General features: G+C 48.4%; 1 protein-coding gene across 4 annotated transcripts in view; it reads left to right on the plus strand.

The window, feature by feature from the left end:
* Ggta1 (glycoprotein alpha-galactosyltransferase 1 (inactive)) overlaps positions 1-20822 on the plus strand; it is a 78237-nt gene extending 57415 nt beyond the window's left edge. For all 4 annotated transcript variants that reach the window (XM_006995290.4, XM_076568788.1, XM_042274786.2 and 1 more), the window contains 6 exons: positions 95-183; positions 2533-2568; positions 4030-4095; positions 6171-6272; positions 13028-13165; positions 17898-20822. In XM_006995290.4, the coding sequence (XP_006995352.1) occupies positions 104-183; positions 2533-2568; positions 4030-4095; positions 6171-6272; positions 13028-13165; positions 17898-18591 (1116 nt within the window). In that variant the 5' untranslated portion in view covers positions 95-103 and the 3' untranslated portion in view covers positions 18592-20822. The remainder of the gene's footprint in view (positions 1-94; positions 184-2532; positions 2569-4029; positions 4096-6170; positions 6273-13027; positions 13166-17897) is intronic.
* The last annotated feature ends 4495 nt before the right edge of the window (positions 20823-25317 follow it).

A 25317-nucleotide genomic window follows, 5' to 3' on the forward strand; every position in this document is an offset into this window, starting at 1 on the left:
TAACCACTGAGCTGCTTCTCCAGCCCCAGGAGCCATCTCTCACTCCAGATTTAATTTATTCCATCTATTCCCCCTCTCTCTCCCCGCTCCCCAGGAGAAAAGAATGAATGTCAAGGGGAAAGTAGTCCTGACGATGCTGGTGGTCTCAACTGTGGTTGTCGTGTTTTGGGAGTATGTCAACAGGTAATTATGAAACCAGCTAGTCTTGTGACCATGGAAAGGCTGTTTTCACTCTGAGTGACTGGTGACAGCTGAGTGACCAAGCAGGGTGAAGATGAAGAACTGAGCTGTAAACAGGATTCCACCCTTCCTGTACTCCCCAGCCCTGGATGGTTGTTAAAACCACAGACCATCCAGGTAACTTCTGCCTAAGTAATTCTCTTCCTTCTTGCTATGCTCCTAGTACCTTGCATTTCTGTAGGCTAAACCCAGAGAGAAGGCACATTAAGCCAAAAACAGATACAAGAAATTTCAAGCCAGGCAGGGCTGCATGCATGGAATTCTTGTACTTGAAGGCAGAGACAAGAGGATCCTCCAAGTTTGAGGCCAAAATTGTCTACATAGTGACTTCCAGACCAGCCACAGCTTTATAGGGAGACCCTGATTCAAAAAAATAAAGGGCAGGAGAGGTGGCTCAGCAGTTAAGAGCACTGGCTGCTCTTTCAGAGGACCCGAGTTTGATTCCCAGCACCCACATGGTGGCTTACAACACCTGTAATCCAGTTCCAGAAGATCCTACATTTTCTGGCCTCCATGGGCACCAGACACACAAATGGTGTACACCAGTACACACAGGCAAAACACTCATACACATAAAATTTAAAAGTAACAAAAATAAAGGACAAAAGAGAAATAAATAAAATTCAAATAGGAATTCCACAAGAAACCAGCCCTAAGTCCTGCAATCCTAAAATATTTGTAGGGTTTAAAGGAGCCATCCAAGTGGTTGGCTTTGATGCAAAAATACTAAGTTTTACTAGTGATTCATTTGTGCCTGGATCAAACACCCTCTCCCTCCCTCGCTCCCCTTGGCTTTGGAGAGCAGGATGAATTAAATGTTTCTCAGTCATCAGACTCATCTGTGAAGTAAAATCTATTGTGCCGCCTCTGCTTCTGGAAGCTCCAGTGTCAGTGACCTCAGAGGGAGATACAGCTCCGTAGCACAGCCCCAGCAGGTCCCTAAGAAGGGACACTGGCTGAACTCTGTTCAGCTTCAACAAGTGCATTGTGTACAGCTGACTGTAGGAGCTGTCTCGAAGATGACTGTTTTCACAGTGGGAATGTTTTAGTGGCCCAAGAGTTCTGGTGGTTTGGGTTAACATCGGATTTATTTCTCTCTCTCTCTCTCTCTCTCTCTCTCTCTTTTAAGATTTATTTATTTATTTATTTATTTATTTATTTATTTATTTATTTATTTATTTATTTATTGTGTACACAGAAGAGGGCACCAGATCTCATTACAGATGGTTGTGAGCCACCATGTGGGTGCTGGGACTTAAACTCGGGACCTCTGAAAGAGCAGTCAGTGCTCTTAGCCTCTGAGCTATCTCTCCAGCCCCCAGATTTATCTCTGAATTTTGAATTTTAAAGTTGGATGAGCCAGCAAACCTGTCTTGGCTACAAAAACAAAAACAAAAAAAAAACCTGTCTCCTTGGGTACAGGCTTGGGAGGGGGGCACCTCCAGTCAGAATGCAAAGATAATTAGTTTCAAGGTGTGACAGACATGTAACCACTTCGAGGATGGTCTGCTATTTCATTCTGAAACACTCTTCTCACACTCTTCTCACACTCTTCTCTCGTGTCTTTTCACCTTGGTGAACTTCTCTTCGTCCTTCAGAATACATCGCCTTCTCCAGGAAGCTTGCCAGGTCCTCCCGAGAAGGACCCATGCTTCTGACGCTCTCTCTTGCACACTTTGGTTAGGGACTTAAGTAACTGTGTGATTGGCCTGCCTTCTCTGTTACATTGTATAGTCCTCATGGGTAAGGACGGCGTCTGCCCTGGCCTGCAGAGAGTCCCTTCACTCGGTGTGGAGGACATGCCCAGCAAGTACTTAGAGAATGACTCAATAGAGGTCACGCTCTACAGTCCCGGGCTAGCCTTCCGGGTGTCAAGTTAGCCTTGGCTGGTTAAAGCAGCGCCCTTGGGGTCTGCTCTGCAGAAGGGATCTGGGGTGAATGTCCCAGGCTCTGTTTCCTGGGGGAAGATAAATCCTCAGCGTGGGATGGCTGGCCTGGATGCGCCCACCTTCCTCATTGCCCAGCATCTGAGAACGTGGTAGAAGAGGACCTTCCTGTCCATAACAGCTGACCAACCTTAAAAGAGAGAAAGAGAGGGGAAAATCCCCAAAACAAAAGACAGAAATTGAGATTGTCAGATGTCCCTTCCCTTCCTTGGCGTTGCTTGTGGGAACCCCAGGGCCTTTGTCGCTGGTCTCAGGGGAAGGTGGAGCCTGGGCAGAGTTAGAACCACACAGTCTCTCTGAGAATTAAACACAAAGTAACATGTTTTTGTTTCTTGTTTGCTCTTAGCCCTGAAGGCCCCTTCTTGTGGATATGTCACACCAAGTAAGTGGTCTGAACTCCTCATACCTACCGGTGTCTCCCACCTGCACTTGATTCTCTACGTGCCAGCCAATGGGGTGCTCAGGCCACAGTGTGGGGGCGGGGAGGAGAGAGGCACGGAGAGGGAGGCAGATGCCTAGGGTCCTGGGGTCAGGGCCGTACTCTGCCAGTCCCCAGACTGGTCTTTATAGAATAGTAACATGCTCTGCCCTCACTTCTGATCTGGGGACTCTTCAAATAGTGTCATCTGAGAATCATTCTTGCCTGACTGATGGGGCAGCTGGGTGTTGTAGCACACACCTGTGATCCAGGTGGGGGGGCTGGGGGAGGAGCACACACCTGTGATCCAGGTGGAGGGGCTGAGGGAGGAACACACACCTGTGATCACCTGTGATCCAGGTGGAAGGGCTGAGGGCTGTGTGTGTGTGTGTGTGTGTGTGTGTGTGTATACATGTGGTGATCCAAGAATAATTTGGTTCTTTCCTTCTACCATATGGGTTCCAGGAATTGAACTCAGGTCATCAGAGTGTGGCAAGCCCCTCTTTACCGCTGAGACATCTTGCTGGCCTTTCTTTTTATTTCCTGTGATTTTTATTCTTAAGTTGTTTCCCACTTGTTATAACCATGCCTTTGGTTCGTGAATCATCTCAGACACTTCCAGATGAATTCTGTCGTGGGTTTCTTAGCCAGGAGTGGTGGAGTGCGCCTCTCATCTCAGCCAAAGGCCAAGAGGGAGGGTTAGCCTGAACTACACAGCAGGACCCTCTCCCCCCAGCACTGTATCCCTGTTCAGGGTTACCTTGCCACCTTATCCAACTTCCCCCTTTTCTCATCCTAGAGACTTTCACAATGACAGAGACTGCAGACCATCTCAAATCAGGGCTAAGATGGCCTCTAACTAGTTTTCTAACTTCTCCTTTGGCAGTCCTCAGACTTCCCAAAGCTGTCAATGATTGGGCAATCGAATTTTTTCTCAGACTGGCCTTTGTAACATGCACACGCACACACGCTTGCACTATCATTCTCAGGAAGGCGAACGGTTTGTTTTTGGTTTTGCCTTTCTTAGGATTACCCCTCATTACGGCCATGTCCAGTTCACCACGCTCTCACATGCCTGCTGTCTCGTCGGTCATTAGCACAGCCTCTGCATTAGCAAGCAGATCTCTGGACCACAGGCTCATGTGTCCAAAGGCTGCCATCATTGTTTTTTCCCTGCACCTCGTCTTTCAGGGGTCCAGGGATGGGGTGGGGGCTGGAGGCTTCCTGGAAGGGGCCGGCTGAGGCTCCTGGGGTCTGCCCCCCCCCTTTTAGGTCAGGCTTCTGCCTCTCCCTGTTTTATGAACTGGCAGCGTGAGGTTCACTTTAAGTGTCATATCTGCCACTTACAAAGCGTTGGAAACTCCCTCCCTCCCCCTGGGGACTGCCTCATTTTCTAGAAGTGTTTATATTTTTTTCATTTCCTAGAATTCCAGAGGTTGGTGACAGTGGCCGGCAGAAGAACTGGTGGTTCCCAAGCTGGCTTAGCAACAGGTGAGGGGCGGGGAGGGTGGGTCTGGTCCTCCGTCCCTGACACTCAGAGCCATGGCCTTCTCGGGCGGGGCGGGGCGGGGCGGGGCAGGGCGGGTCCGGTCCTCCGTCCCTGACACTCCAGCCATGGCCTTCTCACTCCCTCTTTCTGGCTCACTGAACTCAGTCAAGGAGTCTCTTTTGTTGTCATTTTTAATTTCTATTGTTATTGTGCGTGTGATATGTGTTGTGTGTGTGCTGTGTGTCTGTGTGTGATGTGTGTGTGTCTGTGTGTGATGTATGTATATGTGTGTGGTGTGTGTGTGTGATGTATGTGTGTGTGGTGTGTGTGTGTGATGTATGTGTGTGTGCTGTGTGTGTGACATGTATGTGTATGTGCTGTGTGTCTGTGTGTGGTCTGTGTGTGTGTGGTGTGTGTGTGTGATGTATATGTGTGTGTGCTGTGTGTCTGTGGTGTGTGTGTGTGTGATGTGTATGTATGTGTGTGTTCTGTGTGTGTGATGTATGTATGTATGTGTGTGTGGTGTGTGTGTGTGATGTATGCGTGTGATGTGTAAGTGTGTGTGCTGTGTGTCTGTGTGTGGTGTGTATGTATGTGTGTGTCTGTGTGTGATGTATGTATGTGTGTGTGGTGTGTGTGTGATGTATGTGTGTGATGTGTATGTGTGTGCTCTGTGTGTCTTTTTGTGGTGTGTATGTGGTGTGTGTGATGTATGTGTGTGCACTGTGTGTGTGCTGTGTGTCTGTGTGTGTGCTGTATGTGTGCTGTGTGTGTGTGTGTGTGTGTGTGTGTTATGTGTACTGTGTTCTTACAGGCCACAAGAATATATTATAGAGATTCAGCTATGCATTAAAGCTATACCTAGAAATTTCAAGGTATTTTTCTAGAGGAAACCATTTATCGTGGAATATTTGGTGTTATTTAGCTTTTAATATTTCAGCTGTCTTCTGCCGTGAAATTCCTGTCTACACTACTAGACTGTATTGGCAAACAGTATAAGCTTCTCGGATGCTGATCTACTGGGTAATTAAAAAAACTATGAGGACAGGAAAACTGGGCACAGAGATGAGCTGAAGCTGTGTTGATAGAATTTTGTCATAGAGGAATAAAATTAACAGACAAAGAGCATGGGGTGCATAGATTCTTTTCCCTCAGATACCCCATACCGGATGTAGCATCTTCCCCAGGACTCTGTGGGAATTTTCTCAGGGCAGGGACTTGGGAAAATTCCATTACTCTGTGTGTGTGATGTATGTATGTGTGATATGTGTGACGTATGTATGTGTGATGTGTGTGTGACGTATGTATGTGTGATGTGTGTGCGATATATGTATGTGTGTATAATGTGTATATGTGATATGTATGTGATGTATGTATATATGGTATGTATGTGTATGTGGTTGTGTGATGTGTATATGTCTGTGTCATATATGTGTGATGAGTGTGTGTGTGTGTGTGTGTGTGTGTGTGTGTGTGTGTGTGTGTAAGTGTATGAGTGATATGTGTGTGGCTGTGGATGTGAATGTGTGTGTGTGTGTGTGTGTGTGATGTGTGTATGCATGCAGATACATGTGTGCCACAGCATACATATGAGGCCAGAAGACAGCTTTCGGGAGACAATTCTGTCTTTCCACTGTGGGTTCTAGAAATTGAACTCAGATTCTGAGGCTTTCGTGACAGGTGGTGTCACTGAAGGGGCCATCTCACAGTTCACAGGACTCTAAGTGGACTTCTGAGTCAGTCTCCCCGTCTCCCTCCTCCTTCCTGTGCCCTCCCCCAGTTAAGGGTGAAGTTCAGCTGGAGTTTAAATTTCAGAATAGACATTTCAGCAGGATATTCCCTGGAGGAATGTCCTGGAATAACCCACGGTTACAGGGTCATTGGAACCTAACTGCTGGCCTGCACGGTGGCAAGAGAGACAAATGCTGCCTTTACCTGAAGTTTGTAGAATCCGTGCTCAGTGCTGTAAGCGATGGAGAATGCATCTCCGCCCAAGACACGAGTCATGAAAGAGCCCACTGCCCGGCCACCTGCCCGGCCACCTGCCTCACCCAGCTTCTGTTCTCTTTCTACACAGGTCCCACGGTTACCGAGAAGAGGACGTAGGAAGAGGCAGAGAAAAGAAACAAAATGGAGACAGCATTGAGGAGCTTCGGCTGTGGGATTGGTTTAATCCAAAGTAAGGACGGACACCAAGCACAGAGCTGGGGGAGGCAGGCACCCTGGGGCGTGCTGAAAGAAAATTTTAGATTCAGTTAACTAACTCATCCGTGAAGTAGGAATCAGGAGCTAAGAGATTCGGGGCCGTGAATGAATTTGTTACACAAGCAAACAGCAAATGTTTATCAGAAATTAGGATATGTTAGCTGGTATTTCCCAAACTTCTGGTCATTACCTACTCATGTTTTCAGAAACTAGCCTAAACTGGCTTTTAAAACAAAATAAGAACTAAGGTGTTGTCGGCGTGGATAAAGTGCTTGCTGTGCGGGTGTGGCCATGCAAAGCCAGATGCACTGGCATGCATGTGTGATGCTGGTGCCCTGCATCAAGATGGGAAACACAGACGAGAGAATTCCTGGGAGGACATGGGCCAGCAGCCAGGTGGAGGAAGCGGGGACAAGAAACCCTGCCTCAAAAACGGGGGAGTGAGGGCTGACACCGGGGTGCCGCCCAGTCTCCACATGGGTGCAGTGTGCACCTGGGGTGCCACCCAGTCTCCACATGGGTGCAGTGTGCACCTGGGGTGCCCTCCAGTCTCCACATGGGTACTGTGCAGTGTGCACCTGGGGTGCCCTCCAGTCTCCACATGGGTACTGTGCAGTGTGCACCTGGGGTGCCCTCCAGTCTCCACATGGGGTGCTGTGCAGTGTGCACCTGGGGTGCCCTCCAGTCTCCACATGGGTGTGTGCAGTGTGCACCTGGGGTGCCCTCCAGTCTCCACATGGTTACTGTGCAGTGTGCACCTGGGGTGCCCTCCAGTCTCCTTATGGGGGTGTGCAGTGTGCACCTGGGGTGCCCTCCAGTCTCCGCATGGGGGTGTGCAGTGTGCATACCCATGTAGTACATACATATCACACAGATGTGTACATATAAGATTGAAATAGACTATCAAAGTGCATCACACAAAAGATGAGTACTAATAAGTGGAATTTGTTTCTGTGTGTATTTGGATATAACATAAACTATTTCCTCACTTGATCACAGCCAAATCTGTATTTCTCACCATAAATTATGGCTTTACAAAAATACTGTGGCAGGCATTGTGTTGGGGACAATGGTACAATTAAGAAGTTCCTGATGTTGGGCCTGGGGTTGTGTAGCTCAGTAGTAGAGCATATGCCTGGCATGCATGAGGCCCTGGGTTTAATCCCAGGTGCTGATACAAAAAGGAGGGAGGGAAAGGGCAGGAAGTGGGGAGAAGGTGGAGTAGATGTAAAACTGGTATTTGCCACAGTTATTAAGGTCACATGGTCAACTGACTGGAAAGATGTCGTTTAGTGACTTAGGACAGAGCGACCACAGGCCTGGGAGACTTGTGCGTGGCTATAGTGGCATCCAGGAAAAGGACGTGAGGAGGGACACAGGCTTAGGAACTGAGAGGTGGCGCTGTGTGTTTTATGTGTCGAGGGGCATCTGTCTGGAGACTCAAGTGCTCTCAGGTGAGCTTGGCTGAAGGTGTGAACTGGAGACAGGGATGAGGTGTTGTCAGAGTACAGGCGGCAGGGACCTGCAGTCCTAGCTGAGGTCATCTGAGGCGCACTCCTCGGCCAGTGAGGAAGAACGACCACCATGCGAGGATTCTTCTCAGAACACACTTTATTGGAGCACCTCTTAGTTAAGGGAGAGCGGGAGGTGAGGGGCCCCCAGTACTGAAATGCAACTGCTTATATAGGGAATCAGGCAAACGTGCCGCACTGTGATTGGGTCCCGTCAGAATGCAAGCACGGGGAGTCACGGGATAGGCTGAGGACATAAAGCCAATTACCATACTCGTGCATCATAGCCAAATATGGAGTTGTTTACAGCTAGGCTACCAGGAAGCCAGCGCCATCTTTGAATGGCGGCTCCCTACAGTCATCCAGGGAGGAATAGGACCAGATCTGTTGTCTTCGCACTGGAGGAGCTGGTGGAGGGCAGGATGAGGAGCTGCAGAGGAAGGGAGAAGGCTGCCTTATCCACTGGAAGGATCTTGGGCTTGTTTGGGCAAGCCCACTTATTTCTTGGAATAGGAGAAATTCCTACTGTGCAGGACTGGGAATTGCAGCCTCTCTGTGTCTTTTGATAGGGGTAGCCGCCTGGGAGATACTGGGAGTGTAGGAAGTTGGGAGCACCACTTCTTCGCTAACTCTTAGATGGGTCTGAGGTCCAGGGCTGGACAGCCATGGATGGCCGCTGTGGGGATGAGGTGTGGGGATGAGGTCCAGGGCTGGACAGCCAGGGATGGCTGCTGGGCACCTTTCTGGAGAGGATGGGACCATCTTACCGCAGCACTTGCACTGTGAATGACTGTGGGCCACAGCCACCAGCTGTCACTTCCTCCACTGTCCCTCACGGTCCACTCAGCTTCCAAACGAGTGGCAAGTAGATGTATAGAGAGCACTGCCTGAGACTGTGGAGATGTCTGTCAGTAATGTGCTTACCTGCAAGCAGGAGACCTGAGTTCAAGCCCCAGAATGCATGTAAAAACCAAACCAAACCAAAACCAGGTGTGGTGGCGTGCACTTGCCGTTTTACCCTGGGAAGGTGGGGACAGGTGATCCCAAAGGCTTGCTGGTCAGCTACTCTGTCCTAATGTGTGAGTTTTGGGCCAGTGAGAAACTGTGTCTCAAAACAACAACAACAACAAAATCTGAGTGGCACTTGAGGAAAAATATCCAAGGTTGTTCTCTGGTCTACACACACACACACACACACACACACACACACACACACACACACACACACACACGTACATGTACACACACATGTACACACACAAATAAGGAGTATTGGTTTGAAGCACATTGACACCTTCTGAAGGCACCAAAATCTATTTCTTGAGTGAGTGACTATGAAGGAACGGATGAGTAAGGAAGCATTTTTATGTCCCATGAACGTGTCCTTTCCTGTAATCTGCCACAGAGCCAGTGCACACACGTTTCCACACATGCTCCCTGCCTTCAGCCCTCTGGCCTCCCGGCCGCTCTCAGTCTCAGCGAGGGCATCTGCTCTTCCTTCCCCGGGACTTTCCGGGCATTTCCACACGGCACCTCCTATTTCTCCTCTTTTGCTCTGTTTTCTGTCATGCCTCCGTCCGTTGCCGTGGACAGCATGGAGAGGCTGCCTCTCCCAGCTGAGTCTCGCTCAAGTGCTTCTTCTTGGCCCTGACCTGTGTTGGCCTGCCTGCCTGCCTGGCATCCCTGCATGCTTCATAGGACCCACGCGGATTCCTCAATTCCTCCTCACCCTGTCTTTTCTCACTTCCAGCCTCGGCAAACAGTTCAGTCTCAGTCTGGGAGAATTTTTCCTTTGTCCACCGGGTCTTAATTCTTTTATCAATTCTTGCTCCCAAATGCTGTCCCCCAAATGTGTCCACTCCACAGCCACCGCCACCCCGTTCACGCTGCCATCAGCTCTGTGGTGGTGGTGTGTGTTCCGCATCTTTGCTTCCGTCTACTGTGTGGTTATTAAAATTTTTAAATATTAAGTCATTTATTTGTGTGCATGTGAGCAGGCACTCATGTAGAAGTCAGAGGACAGCCTGTGGGAGTTGGTTCTCTCTCTCTACTGTGTGGGTCCTGGGGATCAATTCATGTGTCAGGTTCCCCACAAGTACCTTTGCCTGCTGAGCCCTCTGACTGGCCTAATTCACAGAATTTAAATGCTTCCTCTAGCTAGCCCTTGGATACCATTAATGTACCTGTGCGTAAAGACATACCACTGAAGACCAACTCCTAGTAACCCAGAGACCCGAATGCTTCATTCCAGGAGGTCTGTGATTCCTGGACGCTTTTGTCCTGTGTGGTGGATCCGGCGCCCAGAGGTCACACAGTGCTGCGTGCCCCGTTCAGAAGGAAGGCATTTGAGCGGCTCTTTGCTGGCATTTCCCTCCCTCCTTTTAGAGCTCTATCGTGGTGATCTTTTTAAGGCAGCCGACTATCACAGCGGCTTCCTAGGGGATGGGGTGGGGTTTGATGACTCAGTTGCTTCAGGCACAAATTGCTTCTGGAAGCTGGTCTCCCCCTCAGCCTCCCCCACCTCCTCACACCTGCACTCCAGGCTGGCCTCTGGCTTCTCAAGGGTCGCCACATGCTGGGATTGTCCATGGAACTGAACAATTAACTGCTGGGAAATGGAATGTTTCAATTTTTAATTTAGCATTAATTTTTAATAGTGCTGTTTTGTCTTCCTGCTCAAGTAACCGATGTGGACGCTGGGATTCTTACGTTTCCAGAAGACAGGGCCTGAGAGGCCATGCAGCTGAGAGGTGCTGGGACTGAGAGGTTCTCAAGGGGAAGGACTAGGTGTCATTTCTGTTTAACTTCAGTTTGGCTTTTTGTATAAATTAAGTCACCGGTGGCTCAGTCCCCTTCCCCATCCCTGCCTCACTTGACTCGTAAAGTAGGTGCTGGCAGAGATTAAATATAGGAGGGAAAGACTTGTACTTAGCTCCTGGTACATGAAACATTAAATATGTGCCTGCTCCCTCTTTTCATTAAAAAGAGAGTAATACTGCATGCTCATATACAGCAGAAGTAATACCGTGGCTCATATACAGCAGAAGTAATACCATGGTTCGTATACAGCAGAAGTAATACCGTGGCTCATATACAGCAGACGTGGCTCATATACAGCAGACGTGGCTCATATACAGCAGAAGTAATACTGTGGCTCATATACAGCAGAAGTAATACCGTGGCTCGTATACAGCAGAAGTAATACCGTGGCTCGTATACAGCAGAAGTAACACCGTGGCTCGTATACAGCAGAAGTAATACCGTGGCTCGTATACAGCAGAAGTAATACCGTGGCTCGTATACAGCAGAAGTAATACCGTGGCTCGTATACAGCAGCAAGACTGAGGAAGTTGGTTGGTTAGAGCTCTTGAGATGTCCTTAGCCAAAACTAACAGCCCGGCAAACAAGGCTGTGATATATGAGGGTGGTGAAGTTCACAAATGCTGCTTTTGAGGAATAGAATGTGTGTGTGTTTATTTTCCTTTTGTTTTGAAATCCTGTCATTCAGTAAAGCCAGCGTGCAGCAGGGCTAAATGTGCTTCCAGGGCAAGGCTCTACAAGTGAGCTCCCACAAAGCTGGGCCTGCGGTCGCCCAATACCCATGACATGGGGTCACATCAGTGCTGACGAAATGCCACAGTAGCCACTGAAGGGACAAAGACAAATCTGGGGTAACCTGATTTTATCAGCACAGCAAGTGTCCATCTAAAGAGCATCAGGGACTGGGGCTCAAAGCACTGGCCTCCAGAGAGAGACTCTCTGGGTTCGAGTCTCGGGTCCCCAACTTAGTAGTTGTGTGACTTCAGGCAAATTACTTAGCCTTCCTGTTACAGGTTCTTAATTGATTAGATAGGAATCAGTTAGTTAATTGCACATGACTTTGACATAATGTAACCCTCCGTAGAGACAAGCGCAGGACTGGGGAGATGGCCTGTGGATAAGCTCCGTCTGCTCTGCAGGCGTGAGTTCAGATCCCCAGCACCCATGTAAATGCCAGGTGGGTGTGGCAGCCTGCCCATGATCCCACCGCTTCGAAGCTGGAGAGCGGATTCCACAGACCAAGCTAACTGGTTAGACTAGTCTGTACTGACGAACGAGGTTCATTTGAGAGGCTTGTCTCAGTGAATAAAGACTCCCAACATCAACGTTAAGTGTGCATTCACTGCACTTACATACATGCAAACATGCATACATACATGCATCCCACATGTGCAAAGTTTTTAAAGTTCTAAAAAAGTGAGAGAACAGTGAAAATGAGAGGAAAGTGATCATTTGATGTGTCCACTGGGAAGAGGGACACATAAGGAGGCTAGTGACCCCCAGCTCTGTCTTTGGGGCACTGACTGCCCTTTAGGTTTAGACACTAGGCAGAGGTGTGCATAACTAACTGCCCGGCATTGACCCGTCCTTGTCACCACAGCAGCCTGTCCTTCGGCGTGGTTTCACAAGTTGTTAGGATTGTGAGACCTCTTCTTAGTGAGACAAGCTCCCCCTCTGGCTGGTACAAGCTTGGGCTTCTCTCTTCCCTCAGCAGGAGACTGCTGGAGAAGTCCTCTTTCCTCAAAGAACATCGTCTCAATAGCTTGCCAGCTCAAGAGAGGGGACACGCAGTCTCTAGAGTCTCTTCATCCTGCAGGACGGTGACACCAGCACCCCCTGAGTCTGGGGCCCTTCCTGGCCTTTCTCAGCTCCGACTTCTTTCATTCACCCCCCTGCATCACATCTGAGGGTCTTCTTAGGCTCTGATGATATTCCCAAGGACAAATAAAAAGCCAAGCATGTCAATTAGGGCCTGGAGAGAAACGCAAAGGTGTCTGTGATGTGGATCGGTTGGTAGAGTGCCTACCAAGCACACAGAACGTGGCTTCTGTTCCTGGCACCTCCTAAAGGGTGGTCCATGCCTGTAATCCCACACTTGGAAGATGGGAAAAGGAGAGTCGGTAGTTCAGGGTGATCCTTGGCTACATAGGGAGTTTGAGGTCAGCCTTGGTTACATGACTAGACAGTGAGAATCCGAGAAGGTGCCCGAGCAGCCTTCAGAGGTGCCTGGGCCCAGTGCTGCCCATGCCCACGTCACACCTATTCAGGCACTTGGGGATGAAGCTTCACTCGGGATTCAGGGCCGGTTGCCATGGATCTTGCTGGCCTCCTCTTCCTTGGCCAGCCTCTTACCGTCCACAGAGGTTCTGACTCACGGTGCTGCATGTTCTGTCTCCAGGAACCGCCCGGAGGTTTTGTCGGTGACTCCGTGGAAGGCGCCCATAGTGTGGGAAGGCACTTACGACAGAGCCGTGCTGGAAAAGTATTACGCCAGGCAGAGAATCACCGTGGGGCTGACGGTTTTTGCTGTGGGAAAGTAAGCAAACTGGCAGACTTGCCTTTCATTTTTTTCTTGTTCTACCACCAAAGTCTTGTTTGTGAGGGACCCATAGCCACACAGAGGCCTTACTCTGTCAGAGTTCCTAGACGGGAGACTTCCGTCTCCTTTCTGATGAAGGCTGAGGAACAAAATCAGTAGTAGGTAAGTCCACCCATTCCCACCACAGAGGGGAGGGACACTGTCTTCAGTGTTACTGGACCCCAGAGCCAACAGCATACCTCCTCCCTGACCTCCAGAGCTTTCCTAGGGAGGCGGCAAGTGCCAGCTGTCGGCTGGCTGGGATGTGAGTGCTTCTCCCGTGCTCGGCACACCCAGGGCCATGGACGGGGCTTACACAAGCTCCAGGAGTGTGCTCTGTGCACCATGACCTCCATGCCGAGGTGTGGCTGCTGCTCTTGCGTGGGTTCCTCTGGTCCTGTCTACCTGATCATCCTGGAGGATTTGACCCTGGAGTTTGGGTGGGCAGAACCCGCTAAGACTGGACAGGTTCTTGCTTCCCCAGCTTCTGTTTCCTTATTCAGAACATTTGATGCAGGAAAATTGTGTTCATTCTTACCGAAGCTCGAGCTGTGCCGTTGGTTTCACAGTATAACCCATTTTGTTTTCTTAGTGAATTAAATGTTTTCCCCTAAGATAAAACATTAGGTTTAATTTCTAATTTTTTCTTTTCTTTTCTTTCTTTCTTTCTTTCTTTCTTTCTTTCTTTCTTTCTTTCTTTCTTTCTTTCTTTCTTTCTTTCTTTCTTTCTTTCTTTTTAGGCAGAGTTTCATTTTTAAGGATTTTATTGTTGTTGTTTTTGAGACAGGGTTTTTCTGTGTAGCTTTGAAGCCTGTCCTGGATCTTGCTCTGTAGACCAGGCTGGCCTCGATCTCACAGAGATCTGCCTGCCTCTGCCTTCTGAGTCCTGGGATTAAAGGCGTGCGCCACCACCGCCTGAGTTTTAAGGATGTTTTAAGAGAGGCTGAGTGAGGATTATGAGAGAGCTACCAACAAAGGAAGACATGCTGGAGAGCGTGGGTGTGGGCTTCTGAGAGAATCACCGTGTGCTGTTAAAAACAAGCATGCGTGTGGAGGTCAGAGGACAGTTGTCCAGAGTCAGTCCTCTTCTTCCACAGTGTGGGTTCTGGGGTCCAACTCAAGTCTTCGGGTTTGGCAGCAAGCGCCCCTGCGTACCAGAACGCTTGCTGGATGTGCCTCTGTATCCGGCCTCTGGGCCTCTGTGTTGATGCCTCTTCTGAAAAAGCCACAGATATTCAGGATGCTCAGCGCTCAGCCCTTGCCATGCTCAAATGGAGCAGAAGGGGCAGGTTGGCCTGAGCTTGGGCCTTGACGAGGACCTCAAAGAAGGTACTGCGAGGCTGTCACAGGACCCCAGCCCCCACGGCTGTCTCTGGGAAGTTCCACCATTGCTCGGTGTGCTGAGTCCCCGAGCCTAATGGCATGCCATCAGGAAATGGTGGTGTGCAGTTTGGACATTTCACTAGGAGAATAAAATTGTGTTGTTTTGGGGTGGGATTCAGGGCTCCACTCAGCAAAGCTCCCCTCGTCACAGAAGGGATAAGACAGCCACACTGCACATTGATTTGGTCCTGCCTGGTGTTCCCGAAAGAACAGAACAAATCCACTGTCCCATGATACTATCCACCATCCCATCACAACTTTGCAGAAAAATGGAAGACAAAACAAAAATGCCCCTTGAGTCCCTCCCACCTCCTGGGGAAAGCTGTGCTCCCAGCTAGGAAAGCTGTGCTCCCAGCTAGGAAAGCTGTGCTCCCACCTCCTGGGGAAAGCTGTGCTCCCACCTCCTGGGGAAAGCTGTGCTCCCACCTCCTGGGGAAAGCTGTGCTCCCAGCTAGGAAAGCTGTGCTCCCACCTCCTGGGGAAAGCTGTGCTCCCAGCTAGGAAAGCTGTGCTCCCAGCTAGGAAAGCTGTGCTCCCACCTCCTGGGGAAAGCTGTGCTCCCAGCTAGGAAAGCTGTGCTCCCTGCTAGGAAAGCTGTGCTCCCATCTAGGAAAGCTGTGCTCCCATCTAGGAAAGTCTGCAACAGTGAATCACAGAGGAAACGCATCCGGGCCTTCAGGGAGGTGTGAGATTTGCTTTGTTTTTGTTTCAGTGCCTGGAGCTAACTGTGGTATTTTAACCTCTTAAACATCATTGGGTGTCACAGTGACTCCACCCCCCCCTCCCCAAGTTTTGTTTCCCAAGCTTCAGGGCACACTGGTTTTTCTTAAAGATCAGAGTACAGAAGTCTGTCCTGACCCCCAGGCGTGGGGTCATGTCAGAGCCCTCTCTTACCACTGAGCTGTGTTTGCCTCATGTAAAGAACCAGTCCTAGAAACCCTGGGGCTTCCCAATGCCAACAGTAAAAGTGCAGTTTGTTTCAATGGCAAAGAGCAACCCAAGAATCAAGAAAAACAAAACAAAACAAAACAGAAAACACCAGTCATTACTGCATTCAGAGCATTGTGATTGGCTAGTCGTGTGCTCAGTAACTAACTGTGGTCCGTATTCTCTGTGTGTAAGTTCGAGGTTTGGAAAAGGCCCATGTGACGCCTCGCATCTCTGCGGTCTCCTTGGTGTGACTTGGGAAGTAGCTTGAGCTTGTAGGATCATCCCTATAATGTCATTCAAATGAGTGAATAGTCAAATTGCCATGTCTCATTTATTAGAATGGAAAAACCCCGACAATTCCGAATGTTGGAAAAGATGTGAAGGAATCGGAACCATTGTTTATTGCTAGTGGGACACAAAACAGGGCAGCCACTGGGAGGAAATGTTGGCAGTTGCTTGCAAAACTGAACACACTCTTATCATAATCCAGCGATCAAATTCCTTGGTACTGACCCGAGTGAGCTGAAAACATGCCTCCACAAATACCGACATAGATATTTTTGGGAGCTTTATTCATAATTGCTAAAACTTGGAAGCAAAGAAGTTTTCCTTTGAGAGGTCAGTGTAAAAATGAACTGTGGTCACTTCAGACAATAGGATATTATTCAGTGCTAAAAGGTGAGCTATGAAGCCACAGAAAGCAAGGAGAAATTTTTGTCACTTGTCACTAAGAACCCCATCTGGAAAGGCTCCTGTGCTGGTACTGTTGGTCCCTGTCACAGCTGGAGTCGCCAAAGAGGAGGAGCCCCAGTTGAGAAGATGCTTCCTCAGATCCAGCTGTAGAGCATTTTCTTAATTAGTGGTCCATGGGAGAGGGCCCAGCACACTGTGGGTGGTGCCACCCCTGGGCTGGTGGTCCTGGGTTCTATAAGAAAGCAGGCAGAGCAAGCCATGGGGAGCAAGCCAGTAAGCAGCCCCCCTCCATGGCCTCTGCACCAGCTCCTGCCTCCAGGTTCCTGCCCTGCTTGAGTTCCTGTCCTGGCTTCTGTGGGCTACGATGTGAAGGTGTCAGCCTAATAATTATTTCCTTCTGAACTTGCTTTTGGTCTTGGTGTCCCACCAGAGCAACATAACCCCAGGACGGGTCCATTCTGACCTGATTCTGGAAGAGGCAAAACTGTAGTGTCAGGAACAGAACTGGTGACTGAGGAGCTGGGGGAGAGAGAAGGGAAAAAGAAGAGCCTAGAAGGTTCTTCAGGCAGTGAAACTATTCTGAATGATACCACAGCGGTATTGCGCATTTCCCAAAGTGAACCTTAGCATAAACTATGCATCGGTGTGGAAGTGACAGCCGCCACAGACCTGATACCTGGCGCGTGGGTGGTCCTAGCAGGAAAGGCTGTCTAGGCAGGAGGGATATGGACACTCCCAATACTTTCAGCTCAGTTTTGCTCAGAATTCAAAATTGTTCTCAAGAATGCTTTTTTAAAAAGACAAAAGTGTTAAAGCACAGCCAGACTGTAGCTTAGATGGTTGACTGCATGATGTACGTGAAGCTCTGGATTTAATCCCAGACACTGCAGATGCCGTGACACACGTAATCCTAGCAGGACTATGAGAAGTTCAAGGCCATCCTTGGCTGCATAGTGAGCTTGAGGCTAGCCTGGTATACATGACAACCTGTCTCAAAAAAAAAAAAGTAAAAAGTTAAAAGGAGGTGAAATCAGAGACTGTTCAAGTATTTGGATGGATTCATAGTGTCATATTTGTCTGGATGATACCCTGGCATTTGGGGCAACCAATGGGAGGTTTGTAGAATGACCATGCAAGGTGGGAGTAGATCTACATTCTACGCACTATCCCCTGTATCACAGAGCGGGATGGGACAGTGCTGGTGGCTAGACTTAACACAGAGAAGATAAGCATGTTATGAATCCTCAGTGAACTTGAGCAACAAACATACTTGGTGTTTGGCCTGGGAGTAGCAACATTGGCCATTGCAGGCTATTCAAGAGCTGCACTTTCTTTGACAGCAGGCTTCTAAATGTTCTAGGAGAACAGAGCCTTAGCATGGAGCTTAGTGCAAAGCGGAGTAGTTGAGAGCACACTCTCAGACTGGCTGGCCTCCAAGAGCCCGAGGACAGGGCTGTGCCTGCCCAGGCGTTCTTACAAAGTTGGCAGAGAAGTTGCTCCACTTTCCTCAAGGACTGGGAGACCAGCTGGTGGGGAATCGCCAGGGGGCTGTACAAACATGTGTCCTCTACACGAGAACACATAACCGGTGTGTGGAGAAGTCATTCCCCTCCTAAACGCAAAATACAGACCATCAGAGTGTCATAGCACTCTGTGCGGTTAAATATGTCCCTCTCTGTTTCAGGTACATTGAGCATTACTTGGAAGATTTTCTGGAGTCTGCTAACAGGCACTTCATGGTTGGCCACAGGGTCATATTTTACGTCATGATGGACGATACCTCCAGAATGCCTTTTATACAGCTGAGTCCTCTGCATTCCTTACAAGTGTTTGAGATCAAATCTGAGAAGAGATGGCAAGACATCAGCATGATGCGCATGAAGACCATCGGGGAGCACATCCTGGCCCACATACAGCACGAAGTCGACTTCCTCTTCTGCATGGACGTGGATCAGGTCTTTCAAGACAACTTTGGTGTGGAGACTCTGGGTCAGTTGGTAGCTCAGCTCCAGGCCTGGTGGTACAAGGCCGATCATGACGAGTTTACTTATGAGAGGCGGGAGCTGTCGGCGGCGTACATCCCATTTGGACAGGGGGATTTTTATTACCATGCAGCCATTTTTGGAGGAACACCCATTCGCATTCTCAACCTCACCCGGGAGTGCTTTGAGGGAATCCTCCAGGACAAGGAAAACAACATAGAAGCCGAGTGGCACGATGAAAGCCACCTCAACAAATACTTCCTTTTCAACAAGCCCACTAAAGTCCTATCCCCAGAGTACTGTTGGGACTATCAGATAGGCTTGCCATCAGAGATTAAAAATGTCAAAATTGCTTGGCAGACAAAGGAGTATAATTTGGTTAGAAGTAATGTCTGACTTCAAATTGTGCTGGTAGATTTCTAAATTTGACAGAATTATTCTGGCTAATTCCTCAAAAAAGTAGTAACAGTTAATTTTTAACTTGAAAATCAAAACCAAAACCCACCAACATGGCAAGCACATACTATTTCTCCTTACAACTTTGAGCCTTGTAATATGTGAAAAAGAGTCTATGGTAAGTAATCAGATGTAAATTCTCAGTGATTTCTTATATATTCTGGGTTTGGGGGAAATACTGTATAAGATGAAATCAAAATTGATTTGCCATAGGTAAAGAAAAAGCCAGAACGTTCTACCTAGTATGCCAGATAGCCTATTGGAGAACAGGGTGCTAAGAGAAATGTTTGGCAACAAAATGGGCTAGATCGGAGTGGGGGCCGCTGTCCCCTTGGTTCATTGCCTTCCTAGTCGTGGGGATTCTAAAGCAACACAGAGAGACTTTGCAGAAGAGAACTGCATAAGGACACCAGCATGGTCCTCAAAGACTTTTTACAGCTGATGGCATCAGGCCATTGGCAGCCCAGACCCCATTAAGCTATTGTCTGGCTTCTGTGCACGAAGAAGGTAGAGAGCGCTGATGGGTGTCATGGTGGCACATGTCCAGAGTCCCAGTAAATATGGGGCTGACCACTCAGAGACTGTGCTATGCTGGAGAGACATGGCATGGGGTTGGTGCTTGAATTGAGGTGCAAATACAGGCAGCGTTCTTGACAATGACTAATAGCAGGAATGGAATAGAAAGTGAGTGGGTTGCATTATGGAAGGAGAAGACCCGATTTCCGCCGGAAGACACTCGGTCATCATCTGGTCCTAACCACCCACTCTGAACCTCAAGGTTCCTCAGCCCATCACGTTCCAGTCTGGAGGGCTGACGTGAAGAGAAAGCCCTCCATCATGTGACCTTGTTTCCCCTGCTCTGTCTACACTACACAAGTGTGATAGCCAGACAGATGTACTGGACAACATGGGTAACTGACTACAGCAATAGGAGACCCAGTCACCATAACTGAGCTGCTAAACGTTCAGTTCCCTTCTCTGAGAGAAGCTTAACGTCTCTATAAGTGGTTCTCAAGCTGTGGGCCGCGACCCTTACAATGGTTGCATATCAGATATTTATATTTTGATTTATAACAGCAAAATTTATAATTTTGAAGTACCAATGAATAATTTTATGGTTGGGCCACCAGAACATGAGGAACTTGTAGTCGAAAGTTTCTCTGGTCCCACCTGGTCCCACAGTCCTGCAGCTGCTTATAAAATAATCACTCAGAGGCTTAATATTATTTACAAACTGTATGGCCTATGGCAGGCCTCCTGCTAGCTGGCTCTTATATCTTAAATTAACCATTTCTATTAATCTGTGTTTTGCCACGTATTCTGTGGCGTTACCGGTCTGCTGGCATGTTGATCCTTGGGCAGCAGGCTGGCGTCTCTCCCACTCCGCCTTTCTCTTTCCTGTCTCTCTCCTTGGATTTCCCGCCTGCCTCTAAGCTGCCTTACCATAGGCCAAAGCAGCTTATTTATTAACCAATGGGAACAACATATACCACAGCATACAGAAAGACATCCCCCAGCAGGAACTATATTAGAGGGTGGCAGCATTAGGAAGGTTGAGAACCACTGCTCTATATGGTAACGTAAGCAAATCGGTGTGAGGGGGTTGTTGGCTCATATTTCCATGTATGCATATATTCATATTTCCATATGTGCATATTTATTTTTCTTGTCTTCCAGTTGTGCCATCTGTTTCCATTCTCAAGCAATTTATTTAAAAAGTCGTTGCACTCTCAACGTACAGTGTGAAGGGCTTCAATAAAAAGCCATCTTACATTTTGTCCACATTACACCACCTCTTACTCTTCAGTTGTTAAAAAAAAAGTCATGTACCCAGCAGCAACAAAAAACCTCACAAATTTCCTGAATGAGTGGGCTTTGCAAAAGGCAGTGGAGACCGCACACTGGCTAAGAACCCTACCTCCCTGTCGTTCAGGTTGTGCTGGATCCAGAAGAGGGAGGGTTTGGTGTGTGAAGTCCTGAACCAAAGAAATGATCTATTCTGAAAGTATAGCAAAAGGCTGAAGAAATTTTGAGGGAATTTCATGATTTTTAAAAATTCATCTAAATTTAAGCCCTTAATGAGTAAATTTAGAATGTTATTAAAGGTAATGTTTTAAACATTTTTAAAATAAAAATTCTGGTTTACAATTGAATAAATTATTTTCTCAGTATATTCTGGTCTGGTCATGGATTATGCATTTTCTCCCAGAGATGTTCAAAAGTATCAATTATGGTTGTCTATAATGATACAGAATTTTAGGACTTTAGGCTTAGAAAAGCCGTCATGACCTCCTGGACTTGCCCTATTACAGAGATAGCCACAAATGCAGGTTTGACTGTCACTCCTAAGTTATAAAGCTGTGTGTGTGTGTGTGTGTGTGTGTGTGTGTGTGTGTGTGTGTGTGTGTACAGGAAATTGCCTGGCGGAGCCGTGTGGTAAGAGGCAGATTACATGAGGGCACTGTTTGGCTGCCCTGTGTTCAGCCAGGGTTTGTGGCTCTCCTGTCCCCAGAAGTCTGGGCTCTAGGGAACCCGTCATGTCTGTGGATATGGGAGCTATGTTTGGAGGGGATTATCTTGGCTAAGCTCATCTGTTCTTTCCAGCTCGTGTGTGGGAATGACTGATTGAGGGATGAGAATGTGACCCAAGTATTCCAAACAGTGAATTTCAGGTGCTTTACCAAAAATTCGGGAACTGCTACATTAGTCACCTTTAGGGTAAAGCAGAGTAGGGGGAAGGAGCAAGGTGCCGAGGGGAGCTAGTCCCTGGGGACAGTCCTGACTGGCTCCAGCCTTACCTAAGGTCTTCGCTGCCTATGGGCTTTGCAGGCCTGTGCTCTGGTCATTGTAATTGGAATAAGGCTTTCTTTTCTAAATGAGACATCCTTATTGGACCCCTCTAGGACTGTGAGTTCCTCACGGTCCAGGCTGCTGTGTCTTTGCACCAGCCAGATCTCGCATGCCACTTATCTCACAGGCACACAGGTATTTACTAAAAGTGTGGGTGAGTGCAGCAACATCCCATCATGCCTCAGAAGTGTGTGTGTGTTTGTTTGTGTGTGTGTGTGTGTGTGTGTATGTGTGTGTGTGTGTGTGTGTGTGTGTGTGTGTTGGAAACCGGGGGTTGATACTGATGTCTTCCTATTTTTTTTTTTTTTTTTTTTTGGTTTTTCGAGACAGGGTTTCTCTGTGTAGCTTTGTGCCTTTCCTGGAGCTCACTTGGTAGCCCAGGCTGGCCTCGAACTCACAGAGATCCGCCTGGCTCTGCCTCCCGAGTGCTGGGATTAAAGGCGTGCGCCACCACCGCCCGGCGTCTTCCTATCTTTTAAGCCAGTTCTCACACCCAGATACTTTATGTGGGCTCTCAGGAATCAAATGTACAAACTCAGCCTTTTTCCCAGCCCAGGATGCCCCGTGCCCTACACTCCCAGTGTAAAAGGCATTGGGCTTGTCCATAGGGAGTTACTAGACTGGGTTGGCTGAAGTAACAAGACCCACTCTGGCTGGCTGGCACCTGTCAATATGAGGTCCGAGACTGACTAACACAGAAAGGAAGCAGGTGTAGGCCCACAGCTCCCCGACTGCAGGTACAGCGTGACAGCTGCCTCACGTCCCTGCTGCCACAGCTTCCTCCTTCATAGGCTGACAGACAGAACCCTTTTCCTGTGGTTCCCAAGGTGAGGAGCTCAAGGGTTGTGGCTCATGTCCAGGCTGAGGCTCTAAGCTGGAGCTGACAGGTTTTGGTGACGATTTGGGGACAGTAGGTCTGGCATGCATTTGCCCACCAGCAAACCAGCGGCTCTCAGCTTGGGACTTGCTCCTTTCCCTGCCCTCACAGCCGTTTGGCAGTGGCAAGATCTGCATTTTTTTTTTTTTGCTTGTCACAACTGGTGTGTGAGTGTGGGCACTACTGGCATTTAGTGGGTAGATACAAGGAACACTGCAAACAATTCACAATGCACAGATGCACAGGATGGTGAACCCCACCCCAAGAAATGTCATTAGTGCCAATCTCAGATTTCCCTAGCAGAAACACCTCGTTTGTGTGGGAAATGGCCTGATTAAGCATCAGGACTTGAAGCGCTCACTTCCTCCCTGGAATCCAGAGCACAGACAGAGGAGTGCCCTCTAGTGGGTACCAGGGGACAGGGTTCCAAAGATAACCAGTTTCTGAAGTGATTAGAAACACTCTCTGGTGCTGCTGAAGGTGGCAAATTTGTAGAAATGGTGTTAATTCTGCATGTAAATGAAACTAGCCCCACAAGCTTAAGGGATGCCGCTGTGAAAAGTATGCATAAATCAGAACATTTACAATGACTTGGCTGTAACTGTCCAGAGGGAAAGAGGTTATGGTCTTGGCTAAACAGCTTGGTTATGAAGACCGGGAGCAGCCTTGATCTGTTTCAGCCCCACAGGAGCTGATTGGAGAGCTGGTGCAGTGATCTATGGAAGACACGGGAGAGGTGACTAGCATGCTTGTGAGAGCTGGTGATGGGTGACGTCACTGTGCGTGTGAAGCCCTCATGGAAATCAGCAAGCCCATAGGCCACCTTTCTTCTCCTTTGCCCTCCTCTCTTTTTCATATCATTCTTTTTTGTATCACTTATGAACGCTTCCTAATCACATCTCTATAGCCAGGACATGAGCAAGAACCAAGGACATGGAGGGTCTCAACGCTGAAAATGGTGCTGTCCTAAGGGAGCTGCTATAGGTGTGACCACCAGCTCTGTGGCTGTAACTGGGTGTCTGCCCTCGAGAAGTAGTTGCCACTTCTGGCTGTGAACCCAGACATCCTCCAGCCATGATCCAAGGTTGTTCTGCAACACTGAGCACAGCCCCCTTGCACAGCAGGGTACGAGGTGTCTACGGATAAATCAGGGTTTCTTAGAGTGTTGAACACCTGCTTCAGAGTCTGGGCTCTGGCAGCTCCAGCTAGCTAAGCTTGGCCACACATCCCACGAGCCTAATTAAAGACATAGGTCATGTAAGTAAGGCCTTCCCCGTTACTGAATAAACGAGTCTGCTGTTTGCTTCCCAACCACTCCCAGTGTCTGTGTCGTTGACACCACGTCTTCTCACCCCCTCCCCTGAGGGAACAGGTCATGCTGAAAATCATAGGAAGGAGATTTATTCAATGTGGCCACATTAGGAAGAGGAACAAATAAAGAGTTCCAGTGACAGCCACCCTCAATCCCTTCTTAGGAGTTCTGACATGAGGTTTATGTTTAAGAGAAAGTAAGAGGTATGCATGACCAGGTGTTCCTGGCTGAGGTGAGGTGTTACAGTCATCAGCGTCCCCACTCCAGCCTATCCTGAAGACTGTCTGATATGCTGTGGAACTATGGGAAATCTCTTCCCAGGAGATGGTTCCTCCTCTGGTGGGCACCAGTCTTCAACCTTTTTATCTTCTCAACACGAGATTCCTATGGAGGATGTGCCAATTCCTTAGGGTGCACTGTCTCAGAAGTCTGCTGGTCAAAGGCAGGGCCCATGTGTCCTGCTTGGACAGCTGCATGTGTGTTCTGCAGTTTGTGAAATGAACAGTAAGCTTAAATCACTTCGAAATATACTACAGTTAATAAAAAGGCATGGAGGAAAGGGGAGACCATCATAGCCATGCTGATTTAAAGGAGAGACACATTGGTCTTCTGCTCCAAGGGTAAAGCTCACATTGAGGGCTGAGCCCAGTGGGGGGCAGTGTTGAGTTGTGTTGGGTCTTAAATGGGGATTATTGCCTTTCTCTGAGTGAGCCATTGCTCTGGAGATCGGTTTCTATGAGGTGGGTTGTTAGCAAGCAAGCTTGCCAATTCCCCTCCATCTCTCAAACCTATGTTCTTCTACACAAAGTTCGTCTGATTTAGTGTTGTGAGTTGAACCGCTGCAAGGCTCTCACCAGAAACTCAGCAGATTCCAATGACACGCTCTTGGACTTCTGGAACGAGAGGCTACAAATTTTTTCCTTTGTAAAGCACTCAGACTCCAGTATTGTGTGGTAGCAACGCAACACACACTAAGAAGCAAGCACTAAGGAAGTGAACTGGAATTCAGTGGCCCTTGCTTCAAGTGTTCTGTCAAGGTGAGCCATAGTCTTCAACTCCCTGTCCCATTGACCTCAAACCTTCTCAACTACGTGGGCAATGCTCGCCATCAGCATCCACCGGGCCACGGTAACTCGCCTGTAGCCTGGGTCAGTTGGAGATCTCCTGCCCATGCCTTTTATGTTTATCGGTGGATGGGAGGCAGTTGGACATTCACACCTGCGGGACACTACCTCCTAAATCCAAAGACAGCCCAAGGGAGTTTTTATCTTTCTTGGTGACAGAGGACACTCAGCATTTGTTTGCAACCTTGGCTGAACCTTGAAATTTCCTGGATTGATAATATTCATATCTGGGTCTCACCCCAAAGATTGGTATTCAGCTGCCTTGGGGTGGGGCTTGAACATCGGGAGTTTGAAAACCTTCCTGCGTGATTCCCTTATGCTGGGACGCTTGGAAAGGAACTGCCTGTACATTAGAGAGATTGCTCTCTGTGTGCAGTTTCTGGTTTTGTTGTTTTGGTTCAGGCTTTGTATTTTTATTGTTTAAGATTTGTTAAAATTCTTGAGCTTCTCAGCCAATAACTTCTTATAAATCAAATTTGGGCTGTCTTTAAATAGTGCAGTGT

Source organism: Peromyscus maniculatus, chromosome 4 (assembly GCF_049852395.1).
Source record: "Peromyscus maniculatus bairdii isolate BWxNUB_F1_BW_parent chromosome 4, HU_Pman_BW_mat_3.1, whole genome shotgun sequence".
NCBI lineage: Eukaryota > Metazoa > Chordata > Mammalia > Rodentia > Cricetidae > Peromyscus > Peromyscus maniculatus.